The 19,242-nt window shown below is 42.6% G+C and overlaps 1 protein-coding gene across 1 annotated transcript in view; it reads right to left on the bottom strand.

Moving 5' to 3' along the window:
• Positions 1 to 19,242, bottom strand: part of LY96 (lymphocyte antigen 96) — a 31,652-nt gene extending 12,410 nt beyond the window's left edge. The window contains exons 1-3 of the mRNA XM_012450909.2: positions 19,023 to 19,242; positions 10,634 to 10,723; positions 4,386 to 4,514 (exon numbers count right to left, since the gene is read on the bottom strand). Of these exons, the coding sequence (XP_012306332.1) occupies positions 4,386 to 4,514; positions 10,634 to 10,723; positions 19,023 to 19,134 (331 nt within the window). The 5' untranslated portion in view covers positions 19,135 to 19,242. The remainder of the gene's footprint in view (positions 1 to 4,385; positions 4,515 to 10,633; positions 10,724 to 19,022) is intronic.

Raw genomic sequence — 19,242 nt, 5'->3', positions numbered from 1 at the left:
TTGACCCAGCAATCCCATTACTGGGTATTTATCCAAAGGATTATAAATCGTTCTACTTTAAGGACACATGCACACGAATGTTCATTGCAGCACAGTTTACAATAGCAAAGACCTGGAACCAACCCAAATGTCCATCGATGATAGACTGGACAGGGAAAATGTGGCACATATACACCATGGAATATCATGCAGCCATCAAAAACGATGAGTTCGCGTCCTTTGTAGGGACATGGATGAACCTGGAAACCATCATTCTCAGCAAACTGACACAAGAACACAAAATCAAACATCGCGTGTTCTCACTCATAGACGGGTGTTGAACAATGGGAACACATGGACACAGGGAGGGGAGCACTATACACTGGGGTCTGTTGTGGGGGAGTAGGAGGGACAGCGGGGGGTGGGGAGTTGGGGAGAGATAGCATGGGGAGAAATGCCACATATAGGTGAAGGGGAGGAAGGCAGCAAATCACACTGCCACGTATGCACCTATGCAACAATCTTGCATGTTTTTCACATGTACCCCAAAACCTAAAATGCAATTAAAAAAAAAAAGTAAAAAAAAAAAAAAATCTTGTCCCAGTTCTTCTGTCACAGTTATTTAGTGACTATATAGTTAGAACTAATAACATATAGTTCTATTGGTCATAGAATTATATGTTATTAACATATGCTTTTTTACAATAACATTACATATAATTTCATTGTAAATTTGTTCTTATGACTGTCTTTCCCAGAATGAAGTGACTTTTTTTTTTATTTATACTGATTTATCAGGTACATGTGCAATGTCATTACATGCATAGGTTGTGTAGTGGTTAAGTCAGGGCTTTTAGAGTGTCCATCACCCAAGTAACATATACCCATTAAGTGATTTCTCATCTCCACCTCTATCTCACCCCTCACCCTTCCAAGTCTTCACGGTCTATCATGTGTACACATTTTTTAATACCCACTTATGAGTGAGAACATGCAGTATTTGACTTTCTGTGCCTGTCTTGATTCACTTAAGATAATGGCCTCCAGTTCCATCTGTGTTGCTGAAAAATACACTATTTCATTCTTTTGACGGCTTACTAGTATTGTATTGTATGAATATACCACATTTTCTTTACCCATCCATCTGTTGATGTACACTTAGGTAAATTCCATATCTTTGCTATTGTGACTAGTGCTGCAATAAACATTAAGTACAGGTATCTTTTTGATATATTGACTTCTTTTCTTTTGGGTAGATACCTAGTAGTGAAATTGCTAGATGGAATGGTGGTCTGTTTTTAGTTCTTTGATAAATCTCCATACTGCTTTCCATAGAGGCTGTCCTAATTTACATTCCCATCAACAGTGGATGAGTTCTCTTTTCTCCATATTCTTGCCAACATCTGTTACTTTTTGTCTTTTTAGTAATAGCCATTATGGCTGAGGTAAGATGATATCTCATTGCAATTTTAATTTGCATTTCTCTGATAATTAGTGATGTTGAGCATGTTTTAATATAGCTGTTGGCCATTTCTATGTCTTCTTTTGAAAAGTGTCTATTCATGTCCTTTTCCCACTTTTTAATGAAGTTATTTGTTTTTGTTGTTGTTGTTGAGTAGTTTGAGTTCCTTGTACATTCTGAATATTAGTCCCCTGATGGATGAATAGTTTGCAAATATTTTCTCATGTACTATAGGTTGTCTGTTCGCTCTGTTGATTATTTCTTTTGCTATGCAGAAGCTTTTTGATGTAATTAAATCCCATTTGTCTACTTTTGTCTTTATTCCTGTGCTTTTGAGATCTTTGTCATAAATTATTTGCCTAGACCAATGTCCAGAAAAATCTCCCCAAGTTTCTTTTTTTTTGAGACCGAGTTTTGCTCTTGTTGTCCAGGCTGGAATGCAATAGTGGGATCTCAGTTCACTGCAACCTCCGCCTTCCAGGTTCAAGCAATTCTTCTGCCTCCACTTCCCAAGTAGCTGGAATTGCAGGCACCTGCCACCATGCCTGGCTAATTTTTTGTATTTTTAGTAGAGATGGGGTTTCACCATGTTGGCCAGGCTGGTCTCGAACTCCTGACCTCAGGTGATCCACCTGCCTTGGCCTCCCAAAGTGCTGGGATTACAGGCATGAGCCATCCGCCCAGTCCCCTAGGTTTCTTCTAGTATGTTTATAATTGCAGATCTTGTACTTAAGTTGTTAATCCATCTCGAGTCAATTTTTGTATGTGTGAGAGATAGGGGTCTAGTTTCATTCTTCTGCATATGGCAATCCAGTTTTCCCAGAGTGACCTTCTGAGGAAGGAGATCCTACCATTCAACTTCAGATAACCAGAACCTAAATCACGATTTGCTAAAATTAGGTTCAATAGATGTTTATGGAAGAAAGTGGGAGGAGGGAAAGAAAAAGCAGGCAAGTTGACTTGAGTCTGATACCTCTGAGATCTCAAGAAAGAGAAACTTTGAAGATTCAGATAAAATATCAATGTAACCCCACAGAGATTGTGTGAAATAATCATAAAACAGTTGCGCAAAAGAAATGCACGATTGGGTCAGGCACAGTGGCTCATGCCTGTAATCCCAGCACTTTGGGAGGCCAAAGCAGGTGGATCATGAGGTCAGAAGTTCGAGACCAGCCTGGCCAATATGGTGAAACCCCGTCTCTACTAAAAATACAAAAATTAGCCGGGTGTGGTGGTATGCGCCTGTAGTCCCAGCTACTTGGGAAGGCTAAGGGAGGAGAACCACATGAACCCGGAAGGCAGAGGCTGCAGTGGGCTTCAAGATTGTACCAATGCACTCTAGCCTGGGTGACACAGTGAGACTCCATCTAAAAAAAAAAAAAGGAAAAGAAAAGAAATGCACAATATTTAAAAAGCCAGTAATCTGCTAAGGGATTTTTTTTTTTTTTTTTTTCAAAGAGAAAGCATGGCACAGTAGAAGAGTGATGCCTTAGAGTTAGGAGACTGCTCTGTTACTAGTTCTCCAAATGACCATGGACACATGACTGAACCATTTCAGACATCAGTTCCTTCAATTACAAAAATGACAGGACTGGAAAAACAACAACAAAAGAAGGATTCTTATTTTGAATGCTGTTCTAGGGTTTTTTTAATACACATTCTCTAATTCTTAAAACTATGTATGATGTGTTTACTTTCCCATTTTACAGCTGAGGGGCCAAGAAAGGTTAAATATGAATAACATGCCGAAAGTCACATTGCTGGTAAATGGAAAAGCTGGAATATAGCTTTAAGGTGATTAATTTCTTTTTTTATTTTCTCTCTTTTTTTTTTTTTTTAGACGGAGTCTCACTCTGTCACCAGGCTGGAGTGCAGTGGCACATTCTCAGCTCACTGCAACCTCCGACTTCCTGGTTCAAGTGATTCTCCTGCCTCAGCCTCCTGCGTAGCTGGGACTACAGGTGTGCACCATCATGCCCAGCTAATTTCTGTATTTTTAGTAGAGACGGGGTTTCGTCATGTTGGCCAGGATGGTCTCGATCTCTTGACCTCGTGATCCACCCACCTTGGCCTCCCAAAGTGCCAGGATTACAGGTGTGAGCCCCCCTGTGAACCACCTCACCCGCTCACCTGGCCTTTTTTTTTTTTTTTTTTTTTTTGAGATGGAGCCTTGCTCTGTCACCGAGGCTGGAGTGCAGCGGCGCAATCTCGGCTCATTGCAAGCTCTTCCTCCGGGTTCAAGTGATTCCCCTGCCTCAGCCTCCTGAGTAGTTGGGACTACAGGCACGTGCCACCATGCCCAGCTAATTTTTTGTATTTTTAATAGAGACAGGGTTTCACCATGTTAGCCAGGATGATCTGGATCTCCTGACCTCATGATCTGCCCGCCTCAGCCTCCCAAAGTACTAGGATTACAGGTATGAGCCACCATGCCCAGCTGTTAGTTTTTTGTATTTTAGTAGAGACGGGGTTTCACTACATTGGCCAGGATGGTCTCGATCTCCTGATCTCAGGTGATCTGCCTGCCTTGGCCTCCCAAAGTGCTGGGATTACAGGCGTGAGCCACGAGCCCAGCCTCATTTTTATTTTTTTTAATTCCTTGGTGCAGATCTCTGTAAGGGTCCTAATTTCTGAATGTTATGATTCTGTAAATAATTTCAAGGAGGAACATAAAGGGAGAAGTCGTTGAAGAAACCAATGACTGCATAGAAAATCTGGTGGGTTACTATGAAAAATATTAATAACACAAATCATATAAGTGTCGTCTTAACAATTCAGGTACATAAGTGTGAAATGTTATTTAAACTGCTAAAAGTAAAAACTTTGACTGGAAAAAGAATTATTAGCAGAAAAGGAACTTCATATTTTCAATGTATATAATTTTTGTAACTTTTTTATAAAAAATTATTTCCTATTATAAAAGTAATATGAACTGAACACTTACCTCCCTTCAGAGCTCTGCAAAAAGAATAATCATCATCAGATCCTGGGCAAATAACTTCTTTTCGCTTTGGAAGATTCATGGAGTTGACAGTTATATAGAGATTGAAGTATAATTGCTTTAAATCTCTCCCTTAAAAAAGAAAAAATCCCATTAGGCCCTCAAATAACAAGATTCTTTTTTTTTTTTTCTTGGGGAGGGAGTTTCGCTCTTGTTGTCCAGGCTGTAGTGCAATGGCACGATCTCTGCTCACTGCAGCCTCTGCCTCCCGGGTTCAAGTGATTCTCCTGCCTCAGCCTCCTGAGTAGCTGGGACTACAGGTGTGCATCACCATGCCCAGCTAATTTTTGTATTTTTAGTAGAGACGGGGGTTTCACCATGTTGGCCAGGATGATCTTGATCTCTTGACCTCGTGATCCACCCACCTTGGCCTCCCAAAGTGCTGTGATTGCAGGCTTCAGCCACCGTGCCCAACCAACAGATTATTTTATACATAATAATTAACATTTATTGTATATTTAAAAGGGGCTCTGTGCTTTTCTTACATTATTTCATTTAATCATCACAATTATCTATAAGGTGGGTATTATTACTCTTCTGCAGATGAGAAAACGGAAGTTCTGAGAGGGCAAATACGCTTGACCATAATCAAATACAATGTTCCACAGTAAAACTATGTATGCTATGCCTAAAAATAGAAGAGCCTTCATAACTTCATTGAGAAAACTATCAAATAAAGACACAAAATATCTACTTCTAGTCACGATTCTGCTAGAAAATTCAAAAGAAACTAACAATAGTAAGGCAGTCACTCACTAGGAGTTCTGACGAAAGATTTTTTGAGAATAACATAGAATCTTTTGATGAAAAATTAAATATATGGCTATTTTTTATTTCCTTATGATCTCCCTATTTCTAATTAACATGAAAAATTCCAGTAATCAATGCATTTTTCTCAACTCTTCTGACTTATTCAATTGGCCCAAATGAAAAGATGCACAATCCTTTTTATAATGAAAACAATTTTGCAACCATTACCTCACTGGAAAATATTTTCTTAGTAAGATCACCATGACTCATTGTAGCTGTAATCAAAAGACAACTTTTCTAACTTTAATTTGAAATTGGCTATGTTTAACAGAACTTACTGCTCCTTTCCCTAAACCCTCTTTGGTGCTGGTCCAACCACTCTCTTCCAGGTGTCCTCCAACCTCTCTGACTCCTCCTCCTTAGCCTATTGCACTGACTCCTCTTCCTCAGGGTTCTGTCCTCAGTTCTCCTCAATTTTCACTCTGCATATTCTCTTGGGCCAAGTACCACATAAGATGACAATTCTCAAATCAACTTTAGACTCAACCTTTCTCCTGAGCACCTATCCCATGTATTTATTCAATATCTCTACCCAGTTACTTCACCCAACAGATCTAAAAAGTGATTTCCTCCTCTTCATCACCATATTGGCCCTAGAATTCCCAGTCCCAGTAAATCTTTCTAACTTCCTTTTCATCCCCATTACCACTGCCTTCATGCAGGCCCTCATTGCTCTGAGCCTGAAGCACCCCCAACCTTCCTAATTTGTCTTCACTTCTGGACTTTCAGAGTAGGGTGTGGAGAAGAATATCATGGTGTCTTTTTCAAACAGTGATCCCATGGCCTACTCCATGGACTTGGGCTGGAACTTCTCTAAAAGTAAGGCTGTGTGTAGAAATTGAAAGACGGTTTTCACAAGGAATTCCTGGAGACACAGAAGCAAAAAACAGAGCCACTGTGGTGTGCAGTGACAAGGCAGGGCAAAGGACCTTCTTTCATTTCTTCCTGAAACACAGCATGATTCCAGGCTTCAATGACTCCAGGGAAGGAAATCCTGCTTTGACAACTCTATAGTTTACATTGTGAGAGGCTCATTGGCCTTGGACACCACTGTGGTCATGTCATGTTAAGAACATGAACAATGGCAATAATGAGACACCACTTTCGTGGCTCAGCAGGCCAAGGATGTCAATGTGGGTGTTGGAGTGAGAGACCAGAAACATGGGCTGGGTGTGGTGGCTCACTCCTGTAATCCCAGCACTTTGAGAGGCTGAGGCGGGCACATCACCTGAGGTCAGAAGTTCAAGACCAGCCTGGCCAACATGGTGGAAACCCATCTCTACTAAAAATATGAAAATTAGCCAGGTGTGGTGGTGTGTGCATGTAATCCCAGCTACTCGGGAGACTGAGGCAAGAGAATTGCTAAAACCTAGGAGGCGTAGGCTGCAGTAAGCTGAGATCACGCCACTGCACTCCAGCCTAGGAGACAGTGAGACTCCATCTCAAAAAAACTAAAAAAACATGGTGGCTGTCATGTGGTATAAAAGAGGATTATTTTTTAGCTCACCTAAGACAATTCCAGGAACTTCCAGAAATAACCTCGAAGGAAGCTTATGCTCCAGTTTTATTTATCTGTCAATCAGTTCATAATATACAAACGATTAACTAGCAAGGCTATGACATCTCAAAATATATCATTTCCATTCCCAACCTATTTTTGGTTCCAGTTTGTACTTGTATCTCTTCCTGAATTCAAGCAGAAATAAGGTCATAAAAATAAGGTTGCTTTTCAGGAATATGGCCCCACACGTTATACCAACATTATAGTATATTCTATGGCAACTTGGGTCATAATTGCACGATAAATGTATGACTGAATAGTCTGCTAATGAATTAATATAATTTCTTATATAAATGTCATATTTAGTGAGAAATTATATAACATATGTGATGACCGTGGAGGTATGTCCCTCAAAGTTCCCTTCAAAAGCAGCTGCTGTGAGGAGAATAGCTGGCAGACAGCCTGCAGCTGTGGCACTTCCCATCTATCTCAGCACTCAGCCAGAGGCCACACTCTCATAGGCTGCTCCTATGATGATTGAGCACTGCAAGGACCCTAGAGCCAGGCCACTCCCGCCTATCATGGGACTCTTATGACAGGCATTCTGCTCTGGGGCTCCCCATTGCCCAGGCCAAGAATGTCTCAGGGATACATTCTGGTCTGAGGATTATCCTACTTAATTCTTTCTCCCTACTCTCTTTTTTTTTGGAGACGGAGTCTCGCTCTGTCACTCAGGCTGGAGTGCAGTGGTGCGATCTCGGCTCACTGCAACCTCCGCCTCCCAGGTTCAAGTGATTCTCCTGCCTCAGCCTCCCGAGTAGCTGGGACTACAGGTGTGTGCCACCACGCTCAGCTAATTTTTGTATTTTTAGTAAAGACAGGATTTCACCATGTTGGCCAGGATGGTCTTGATCTCTTGACCTCTTGACCTCGCGATCCACCCGCCTGAGCCTCCCAAAGCGCTGAGATTACAGGTGTGGGCCACTGCGCCCAGCATCCCTCCCTACTTACTCTCTTTTCAGAGGTATCAGACCTGCACCCCAGCCTGAATTTTCTCCCAGCCTACTTTGGCTTCCTCTCCCCTTTACCGTTCACAAGCATTTCCTCCAAGAAATCTCAAGCCTGTCTAATTCCTTCTTAGTGTCTGCTTTTCAGAGAACTCCAAATGATTTCGTACTGTCTTATTACTTTGGCATGGAAGGTTACAACTTGTTTCCTGTGTGTAACGGCAAGGAATTCACTTGAAAGTGAAATTATTCATTATGTAAACCATCCTTTATGCCAAAGGGGTAAAACCTGCCCACAGACCAGAAAACAGAACCTAGGAAAAAGGAAGAAACTGTAGAGCCTTAGCCAAGCAAAACTAGATTATTTATTTTATCCTTGGCCAGGAAGGTGGGGGAAATAGTCATCCTTTGCTCTGTGCTGTCACTAAACCCTATTGCTATCACTTCATTTATACTGTACTATCTGCAGATCTGTCTCTCCTATTGCACTGATGAATTCCTGAAGATGAGGAGAATATCTTATTGGCTGGGCGTGGTGGCTCACACCTGTAATCTCAGCACTTTGGGAGGCTGAGGCAGGTGGATCACTTGAGGTCAGGAGTTCAAGGCCAGCCTGGCCAACATGGTGAAGCCCCGTCTCTACTAAAAACACAAAAATTAGCAGGGCATTGTGGTGGGCACCTGTAATCCCAGCTACCCGGGAGGCTGAGGCAAGAGAATGGCTTGAACCCTGGAGGCAGAGGTTGCAGTGAGCCGAGATCTGGCCACTGCACTCCAGCCTGGGCAACAGAGAGAGACTCCATCTCCAGAAAAAAAAAGAAAAAAAATAATAATATCTTATCAATGAATTCACAGTGCCTAGCACAATACTTACAATATACTATATATTTACTATGCATTTTTTAGTGAATAAATGAATGCAGATACAGAGTGTCAAAAAAACAGGTTGAACAACTAGAATTATAAAAATTAAAACACAAGTTTATTATCTATCATTCCTGAGTTCTCAGTTTTGGGGATTTTGTTGCTATTTTTCATTTTTCTGGTAAGTCAGATAACTAAAATCAGGGGGAAAATGTTTAAGCTTATTTATGTAAAACTACTTTGTAAAGTATTAATATAAAACAAGCTCCAAATCTAAACTAGGATGTGAATTATGGTTGATAATGATGATGATAAAGACTAAAGTTTTCTGGGACTCCAGAGCTTACAGGCAGTAAGCAATGCTGGGTATCTGGCAGGAGAGGATAAAATTTTGTGTCTCCACAGAGACTCAGTTACAGCCCCATGCATTAGTTTTTAGTAAGTTGGTAACAAGGAAAGTCATAGACAGGAAAACTAAGACACAATACAAAGCAAAACAAAATACATTGCCTTCTGTCATCCTGTTATTACTGTATTTTTCTCTAGAAAGATCATCTTTAATAATTTTTAGGCTGGGCATGGTGGCTCATGCCTGTAATCTCAGCACTTTGGGAGGCTGAGGTGGGCGGATCACAAGGTCAGGAGTTTGAGACCAGCCTGGCCAACATGGTGAAACTCTATCTCTACTAAAAATACAAAAATTAGCCAGGCATGGTGGTGGCTGCCTGTAATCCCAGCTACTCGGGAGGCTGACGCAGGAGAATCACTTGAACCAGGGAGGCAGAGGCTGCAGTGAGCCGAGACCGCGCCATTGCACTCCAGCCTGGGTGACAGAGCAAGACTCTGCCTTAAAAAAGAAAAAAAAAAGTGAAGTGCCGGCTTGCTCACACACAGATCTTTGACTAATGAAAACCCAGTATTACTTATAGCTAATGATTGACAAAGGATATACCTGTAAGATCGTTGGACATCTTAAGTTATTTCCATTTCCACCCACATGTTCTTGTATAATCCTCTCCCAGTAGTATGGGCTGGCCTAGTGACTTGCTTCTAACCAATAGAACACAGCAAAGGTGATGGAGTGTTACTTCCATGATTATGCTACATAAGATTGTGACTTTTGTCTATTTAGCTGACTGTCCCCCTTGCTGGCTTTGAAGAAGCAAGCAGCCATGTTGAAAATGTTCATGTGGTAAGGAACTGAGGGGTGGTCAGCAGCCAGCAAGGGACTTAATACTGACAACTGAATACTGACAGCAGCCACATGAGCTTAGAAGTATATATTTCCTGCCGGGCGCAGTAGCTCACACCTATAATCCCAGCACTTTCGAAGGCCGAGATGGGCGAATCACTTGAGGTCAGGAGTTTGAGACCAGCCTGGCCTACATGGAGAAACCCTATCTTTATGAAAAATACAAAAAATTAGCCAGGCATGGTGGCAGGTGCCCCAGCTACTTGGGAGGCTGAGGCAGGAAAATCACCTGAACCCGGGAGGCGGAGGTTGCAGTGAGCTGAGATCGCTCCACTGCACTCCAGCCTGGGCGACAGAACAAGATTCTGTCTCAAAAAAAAAAAAGTATATATTTCCTCGTTGAGCCTCAGAAGGGACTCCAGTCCTGGCAAACACCTTGATTGTATAGCCTTATGGGAGACCTTGAAGCAGACACGGGTAAGCCATGCCCAGAATACTGATTGACAAAGATGATGAGATAATGTGTGCTGTGTTAAGCCACAAAGATTGTGGTAATTTGTTACATAGCAATAGATAATTAATACTAGTATATTTGGAACACAATCATTTATCATTGATATTTCTTTTTTTCTTTTTTTTTTTTTTAAGACGGGTTTTCACCATGTTGGTCAGGCTGGTCTTGAACTCCCGACCTCAGGTGATCCGCCTGCCTTGAACTCCAAAGTGCTTGGATTACAGGCGTGAGCCACCACGCCCAGCCATCATCGATATTTCTTAACTCCTTTAATTTGTCTATAAAAGCAAAATTTGGACTTACTTGGAATGTAGAAAATGTGCAACAATCCTCTGGTTCCCGTCAATTTTATACAGGGATCAATATTAATTGAAATTGGGTATTGCATTTTATCTAAAAGCAATAAAGACAATGTCAATAAATTATTACAAATCCCCTCCAATAAGTATAGTATTCTGAATATCAGTCTTTTAAGTTGAATTTTGCATTAAAACTATAACATGAGAAAAATTGACGGCACTTGAAAATATCTCCCCAGAGGAATGACATCAGCAATGTGGCAGAATCAGAAGCCCTGAACTCTCCTTGCCTCCACTAACACAACAATTTACGGACAAATTCCCTTTGTGAGAAATCAAACTAATCAAAAGACTCCTGCAGCCAAGGAGAACACAAAACCAGATTCAACAAAGCCAGTAGGAGACTTGGGACATTCTCTATCCAGAGATTATTACCCTGGTGTGGTGTCAGATAATCAGGAAGAGACCCTCCCTAGCTCCTAGATTTACCTAGGGAAGGAAAAAGGTTGTTTTACATGTCCAGCAACCCAGCTTTTTCACAAGGGCTCCCCAGAGGACTGGCTTCTGTCTTGCCAGTCTTGGAGCTCTGATGAGTCTGGCACAGTCTGCCACCAAGGGGAGAATAAAGACAGTGGCTTGAACAGATAGGCATCCTTGATCCTCCCCTCTGCTCAGCACAGAGTAAGCAGATGAAAAATCCTAGCTCTCAGCTTTCTCCTGGGGCAGGAAAGAGTTAATCCATGCATCCAGCACCCCAACTTCTCTGGGGATCCCCGCAAAGTTTACATCTTTCTCATCAGTCCTGGAACTCTGACAGGTCTGCCATAGTCTAGCTGCCTGGCAGGGGAATGGAGACAGCAGCTTGGGCTGGTAGATGCCACAGTTCCCTCCACCACCCCATCTCTGGCTCAGCACAGAATAAGAGGACAAAAAAACACAGCTGCCTGCTTCTCCCTGAAGTGAGAAAGAGTTGGTAGAGACTCCCAGGATCTCCAACCAGGCTAATAGATGAGGGTGTTTTCCTGTGTGAGGCCAACTTGTGAAGACTGAAAGAGATGTCTGCTTTGTAACGTGCAGATGCCAAACAGACAAGGGAAATGAAAAATCAGGCAAAGATGTTTCAAACAAAGAAGCAAGACAAATCTCCCTCGCTGACCCTAGGGAGATGAAGTTATATGATTTAGCTGACAGACAATGTAAAATACCTCTTATAAAGATGCTCCCTGAGGTCAAGAGAACAATACATGAATGCAGTGAGAATTTCAGCAAGAAGAAAGAAAACATTTTAAAGGACCACACAGAAATCATGGAACTGAAGACCGGGCACAGTGACTCATGCCTGTAATCTCAGCACTCTGGGAGGCCAAAGGGGAAGATCACCTGAGGTCAGGAGTTTGAGATGCCTGGCCAACATGGTGAAACCTCGTCTCTCCTAAAAAAAAAATACAAAAATTAGCTGGGCATAGTGGCATGTGCCTGTAATCCCAGCTACTTAGGAGGCTGAGGCTGGAGAACAGCTTGAACCCGGGAGGTGGAGTTTGCAGTGAGCTGAGATGGTACCACTACACTCCAGCCTGGGTGATGGAGCAAGACTCTATCTCAAAAGAAAAGAAAAAAAGGAAAGGAAAGGAAAGAAATCATGGAGCTGAAGAACACAATAACTGAACTAAAAAAGTTCATTAGAGGGGTTCAGCAGCAGACTAGACCAAGTGGATGAAAGGATCAGTGAACTCAGAGACAGGTCACTGGAAAAGAATTCAATCAGAGAATCAAAAAGAAAAAATAATTAAAAAGAGTGAAGAAAGCTTAAGGTACTGATAAGATACCACCAAGCAGAACCATATACGCATTATGAGAGTTCCAGAAGTGGAAGAAAAAAGAACAGACTACAGAAAGTTTATTCAAATAAATAATGGCTACAATCTCTGCTACTTGGGAGGCTGAGGCATGAGAATCACTTGAGCCTGGGAGACAGAGGTTGCAGTGAGCCAAGATCATGCCACTGCACTCCAGCCTGGATGAAAGAACAAGAGAAAGAGAGAAAGAAAGAAAAAGGGAGGAAGGAGGGAGGGAGGGAGAGAGAGAACGAGAGAGAGAAATAAAGAGAGAGAGAAAGAAAAGAAAAAAGAAAAGGAATGAAAGAAAGATTGAAAACTTCCCAAATCTAGGGAAGATAATGGAAATACAAACCCAAGAAGTCCAATGAAACAGTTTTGTTTGTTGGTTTGTTTGTTTTTAAATACAGGGGTCTGCTCTGTCACCCAGGCTGGAATGCAGTGATACAATGATATCTCATTGCAGCTTCTAACTCCTGGGCTCAAATGATCTTCTTGCCAATAGCTGAGACTACAGGTGCATACCACAATGCTCATCTATTTTTTTGTTTGTTTGTTTTTTGTAGAGATGAGGTCTCACTATGCTGCCCAGGCTAGTCTTGAATTCCTGGACTCCTGCCTCAGCCTCCCAAAGTGCTGGCATTACAGGCATAAGTCACGTCACGTGGCCTGTTTTATTTTATTTTGGTTTTGTTTTGTTTTGTTTTGTTTTGTTTAAAAGACGGGATTTCACCATGTTGGTCAGGTTGGTCTTGAACTCCCGACCTCAGGTGATCTGCCCGCCTTGGCCTCCAAAGTGCTTGGATTACAGGTGTGAGCCACCATGCCTGGCCTTGTTTTGTTTTGTTTTTAATTAAAAATTTTTTTTTGGAGAGGCCAGATGACTCATGCCTGTAATTCCAGCATTTTGGGAGGCCAAGGAGGACATATTGTTTGGGGTCAGGAGCTCAAGACCAGCCTGGCCAACAGAGCAAAACCCCATCTCTGCAAAAAATACAAAGATTAGCTGGGCATGTCGGCACAGCACGAGCCTGTCATCCCAGCTATTTGGGAGGCTGAGGTAGGAGAATCACTTGAACTTGTTGGGTAGAGGTTAAGGTGAGCTGAGATCGCACCTCTGCACTCCAACCTAGATGACTGTCACAAAAAACAAAACAAAAAAAATTATTTTTGTAGAGATAGGGTCTTTCTTTTTTCTTTTTTTTTTTTTTTCCTGAGGCACTGAGTTTGGTGTTAAATGAAGGATAGGGTCTTTCTTTGTTGCCCAGGCTGGTCTCCAACTCCTAAAGTATAGAGTTGTTATGTGATTGAATTTAAGTTATTATCAGCTTAAACCAGACTGTCATATCTATAAGATGTTGCTATGGTTTTAATGTATTCCCTAAAGTTCATGCATTGGAAATTTAATCCCCAATGCAAGAGTATTGAGGGGTGGAACCTCCAAGAGGTGATCAGTTCATGAGGGCTCTGCCCTTATGAATGAATTAATGCTGTTGTTGGAGGAGCTGATAAGTTATTGCGGGGGTGGGTTCCTGATAAAAGGATGAGTACAGCCTCCTTTCCCGTTCCTCACACGTGCTCTTTTGGCCTTCTGCCCTTCTGCCATGGATGATGCAGCAAGAAGACCCTTGCTAGATGCAATGCTTCAATGTTGTATTTCTCAACCACCAGAACCACGAGCCAAATAAATTCTGTTTGTTATAAATTGCCCAGTCTTATGTATTCTGTTATAGCAGCACAAAACAGATGAATATAGAAAATTGGTGCCAGAGAATTCGGGTGTTGCTATAAGAAGTACCTAAAAATGGGGCCGGGCGTGGTGGCTCAAGCCTGTAATCCCAGCACTTTGGGAGGCCGAGGCAGGTGGATCACGAGGTGAAGAGATCAAGACCATCCTGGTCAACATGGTGAAACCCCGTCTCTACTAATACAAAAAATTAGCTGGGCATGGCGGCGCATGCCTGTAATCCCAGCTACCCAGGAGGCTGAGGCAGGAGAATTGCCTGAGCCCAGGAGGCGGAGGTTGCAGTGAGCCGAGATTGCGCCATTGCACTCCAGCCTGGGTAACAAGAGCGAAACTCCGTCTCAAAAAAAAAAAAAAAAAAAAAAAAAAAAAGAAGTACCTAAAAATATGGAAGCAGCTTTGAAACTGGGTAACAGGTAGAGGCTGGAAGAGTTTGGAGGAACAGTCTAGAAAAAAGTCCATATTGCCATGAACAGTGTATTAAGGGCAATTCTGATGAGTGCTCAGAAGAAGGGAAGAAATGTAGGGAAAGTCTGGAAATTCTCAGCGATTACTTCAGTGGTCATAATCAGAATGTTGGTAGAAATATGGAAGGTAAAGGCAATTCTGATGAGGTCTCAGACACAAATGAAAAACAAGGTATTGGAAACTGCAATTAAGATCATCTTGCTACGTAGTTGCAAAGAATTGGATGGACTCGTGTCTGTGTCCTAAAACTATGTGAAAAGTAGAACTTAAGAACGTAGATCTATACTATCTCGTAGAAGAAACAGCCAAGCAGGAAAGTGCACAAGGTGCTGCATGGCTTCTTTTGGCCACGTGTAGTAAAATGAGGGAAGAGAGAAGTGACTTAAAAAACAAATTTATAATTCAAGGGAAATCAGAGGGAAAAGATTTGAAAAATTCACAGCCAAATGGCACCATTAGGAGAGCAAACCAAAGGTGTGGCCAAGTGGTCATTCGATAAAGAAAATTAGTATGGATAGAAGGGAGCCAGGTGTTCTTCTACATCAAGACAATGGGAGAATGACCGGAAAGGCATTTCAAAGATCATTGAGATAAGCTAGGACACACACAGAGGAAAGACCATGTGAGGACACAGTGAGAAAGCAGCCAGCTGCGAGTGTCTTAGTCCACTTTGTGCTGCTATAACAGAATACTGGTGTCTGGGTACTTCATAAAGAACAGAAATTTATTTCTCACAGTCTGGGGGCTGGTAAGTTCCATATCAAGGTGCTGGGATCTGACAAGGGCCTTCCTGCTGTCTCATCCCATGGTGGAAGAGCAGAAGGGCAAGAGAGGACAAAAGCAAGAGACAAAAGGGGGCTAAACTCATCCTTTTATAAGAAACTCACTCCCTTAAAAATGACATTAACTTATTCATGAGGGAAGAGCCTTCATGGCTTAACCACCTCTTAAAGGTCCCACCTCTTAACATCATCACAATGGCAATTAAATTCAACATGAGTTTGCAAGGGCACAAAATTCAAAACATAGCAGCAAACCAAGGAGAGTGGACTCAGAAGAACCCAATTATGCAGACACCTTCATCTTGGACTTCTAGCCTCCAGAACTATGAAAAAATAAATTTTTGTTGTTTAAGCCATCCAGTCTATTTTGTTACAGCACCTGAGCTAATTAAGACACTGTAGCCTGGAATCAGTGGCCGGAGCCTGTAATTCTAGCACTTTTGGAAGCTGAGGCAGGAAGATTGCTTAAGTCCAGGAGTTCAAAGCCAGCATGGACAACATGGCAAAACCCCATCACTACAAAACATTTAGAAATTAGCTGGACATGGTGGTGTACACCTGTAGTCCCAGCTACTTGGGAGGCTGAGGTGGGAGAATCACTTGAGCCTCAAAGGTTGAGGCTGCAGTGAGCCATGATTGCACCACTGCACTCCAGCCTCGGTGACAGAGCAAGACCCTGACTTCAAAAAAAAAAATACACTTATGCGCCCAGCAGCTTGGACAAATGGAAATTTATCTATTCTTTTTCATGGAAATCATCCTTACAGTGAATTAGAGGTTGTTGTCACCAACACCCTCACAATAGTACCTAGAAAAGTCAGTGCTTCCCACGGGTAATGCATTTTCGGACATGCAGGATGGATTCTCTCAGGCCAGGAAGGCAGTCACGTGGCAGTGGGGATGGCAGCAAGCAGCATCTTGCTGTAGATGTGTACCCCAGTGGCTTGCCACAGTCTTTTTGTCAGTGGGCAGCAGGAAAGGACCCCAGCGTTTCTCAGAGAGAAAGAGGTAAGATCATCCTTCAGTAAGTCAAATCAAATTAGCCATGCATAGTGGTGCATGCCTGTAATCCCAGCTATTTAGGAGGCCAAGGCACGAGAATTGCTTGAACCCAGGAGGCAGAGGTTGCAGTGAGCTGAGATCATACCACTGCATTCCAGCCTAGATGACAGAGTGAGACTCTGTCTCAAGAAAAAAAATTAGAAAGTCAAATCAAAAGACACACCCATGGTTATGGTTTCAAAGCAATCTGAATATACTTAATACAATTGAGTCAAACACTCAAAAATGATTAAAATGTGAAATCTTAGGCCAGGTGCAGTGGCTCACATCTGTAATCCCAGCACTTTGGGAGGCCAACGTGGGATGACCACTTGAGCCCAGGAGTTCCAGACCAGCCTGGGCAATATAGCAAGACTCCATCTCTAAAAAAATTTAATGATTAAGCCAGATGTGGTGGCTCACGCCTGTAATCCCAGAACTTTGGGAGGCCAAGGTAGGCAGATCACCTGAGGTCAGGAGTTTGAGGCCAGCCTGGCCAACATGGCAAAACCCCATTTCTACCAAAAACACAAAAATTAGCCAGACATGGCGACAGGAACCTATGATCTCAGCTACTCGGGAGGCTGAGGCAGGAGAATCACTTGAACTCAGGAGGTGGTTGTTGAGATGAGCCGAGATCACACCCTTGCACTTTAGCCTGGGCAACAAGAGTGAAACTCAAAAATAACAATAATAATAATAATAATTAGCCAAGTGTGGTGGCACGTGCCTGTAGCCCCAGCTACTTGGAAGGCTGAGCTGGGAGGATGGCTTGAGCCAGGGAGATGGAGGTTGCAGTGAGTAGAGATCAAGCCACTTGCTCCAGCCTGCATGACACAGCAAAACTCTGTCTCAATAATAAATAAAATAAGATAAAATGTGAAAATTTTAAAAAGACAAATTGTTATTGTTAAGAAAGATTAAGAGCTAAATAATAATACAAAATGTTATATCCGTAATGACCATATAAAGAATGGCATAATCCAGCCAGGCGCAGTGGCTCATGCCTATAATCCCAGCACTTTGGGAGGCTAAGCCGGGCAGATCACAAGGTCAGGAGTTCAAGCCAGCCTGGCCAACATGATGAAACCCTGACTCAACTAAAAGTACAAAAATTAGCCAGGCACGGTGGCACACGTCTGTAGTCCCAGCTACTCAGGAGGCTGAGTCAGGAGAATTACTTGAACCCTGGAGGCAGAGGTTGCAGTGAGCAGAGATCACACCACTGCACTCCAGCCTGAGTGATAGGGCAAGACTCCATCCCCCCCAAAAAAAGAGTGGCATAATCCACACATGGTACAAAAGGGCCAAAGGGGGAGAGGAAAGTGGGGGCCGTGTAGAGTAGAAGCCTTGCTCGAAGAGGGGAATGCAAACGGATCTTGTAGCATGGAGAGATTTTAGAGATACATTGAGAGGGAATTCAGTGCAAGCCACGAGGAGGAGAAGGGCCACAGTGTGTGACTGGCCGCACTCCTAAGTCTCCTCCTCATATGTGGCAATTATCCTAATTCCCTGAAAGTCACTTTACATCAGCATTGGCCAGAGCATGTTTTCAAGACAGTTAGTATACACTCCAGACTAAAAAACAAACAAAAAACAAATGGAATTGAAAATGTTGTGGTTAAACAGGTGCCTTTATTGCAGAACTTCTCCGAACTCAAAGTACATCTGTAAATCTCTCACGGATGATTAGGTCATAGATCCTATTTTCCCAAAATCATCTCAAAGAACTGGTATTTTGGGAAGCATCACTTTAAACCTTCCAGATATTGCTAGTGGGTGGAAAAGGGCAGCGCAGTGGAAAGTACCAAACCGAAACAGCTGTCAGGCCTGACACTGTGCCTTCAGACCCGAAGACGTTTGCTAACGAGCAGCTGGGGCAGGGGACAGTGATACAACCAGTGAATAGCATTAGGGTATGGCTGACTCAAAAAAAAGAAATTAATAGTATTGACTCTATGTTGACCCTATGCTAAAAAACTTCACCTCACAACACCCTGATCAAGTAGACGCAAAATCACTTTCGCTTTACAGCTAAAACAGCTAGAGTACTTTGCTTAAGGCCACAGAGCTAGGGACAGAACCAGGCTGACATCGTTAGTGAGATGATTCCAAGAGCCCTCAAAAGTCACAACTTGGAGCAGAAATCAACTCCAGGAAGCAGCTGGGATTGCTCTACCATCTCAAGAAGAACTAGTACAGATTGAGGCTGAGGCGAAAGCTCAGAAGCAGACGGTTCTACTGAAACTGGGCTGAGCATAGAGATAGATGACGCAGGTAGCAACAGAAGCATTTGGAGGTCAACCACAGCACCGTTTAGACACTCGTGAGCTCTGGGAGGTGTCGAGAAGATTCTCACGGGGCAGCTGCCAGCGATTGCTTTTCCTGCTGGCAGCGTCCGCCACAGCAGCTGGAACACACTGACGTTTCCTGTGTTCCAGCCACAACAGTGTAAAGATCTTGTGAAAACTTACCCTCTACATAGTTGATGCTACAATTATTTGTTGTTGATGTTTTACTTACCACAGTAGGTGTATGAAATACTTGCATCGGAGGAGTTGCAGATCCAGTGCTGCTTCTGAGCTTCAGTAAACATGGAAGAAAATAGAGTGGAAAAAAATATAAATGGTAGCATGATTCAGTGTCTCCAAAACTTTACAAATGCAAGAGAATCAGTAACTAATCATCAGACTCTTCCTTTTCAGTAAGCAGAAAAGATTTAACTTAGTCATCAGTCACGTGA

Source organism: Aotus nancymaae, unplaced genomic scaffold, assembly GCF_030222135.1.
Source record: "Aotus nancymaae isolate 86718 unplaced genomic scaffold, 86718_ANA_hifiasm-v0.15.2.pri h1tg000036l, whole genome shotgun sequence".
NCBI lineage: Eukaryota > Metazoa > Chordata > Mammalia > Primates > Aotidae > Aotus > Aotus nancymaae.
The sequence above is the reverse complement of the archived record's forward strand: the minus strand, read 5'-3'. Positions and strand labels throughout refer to the sequence as shown.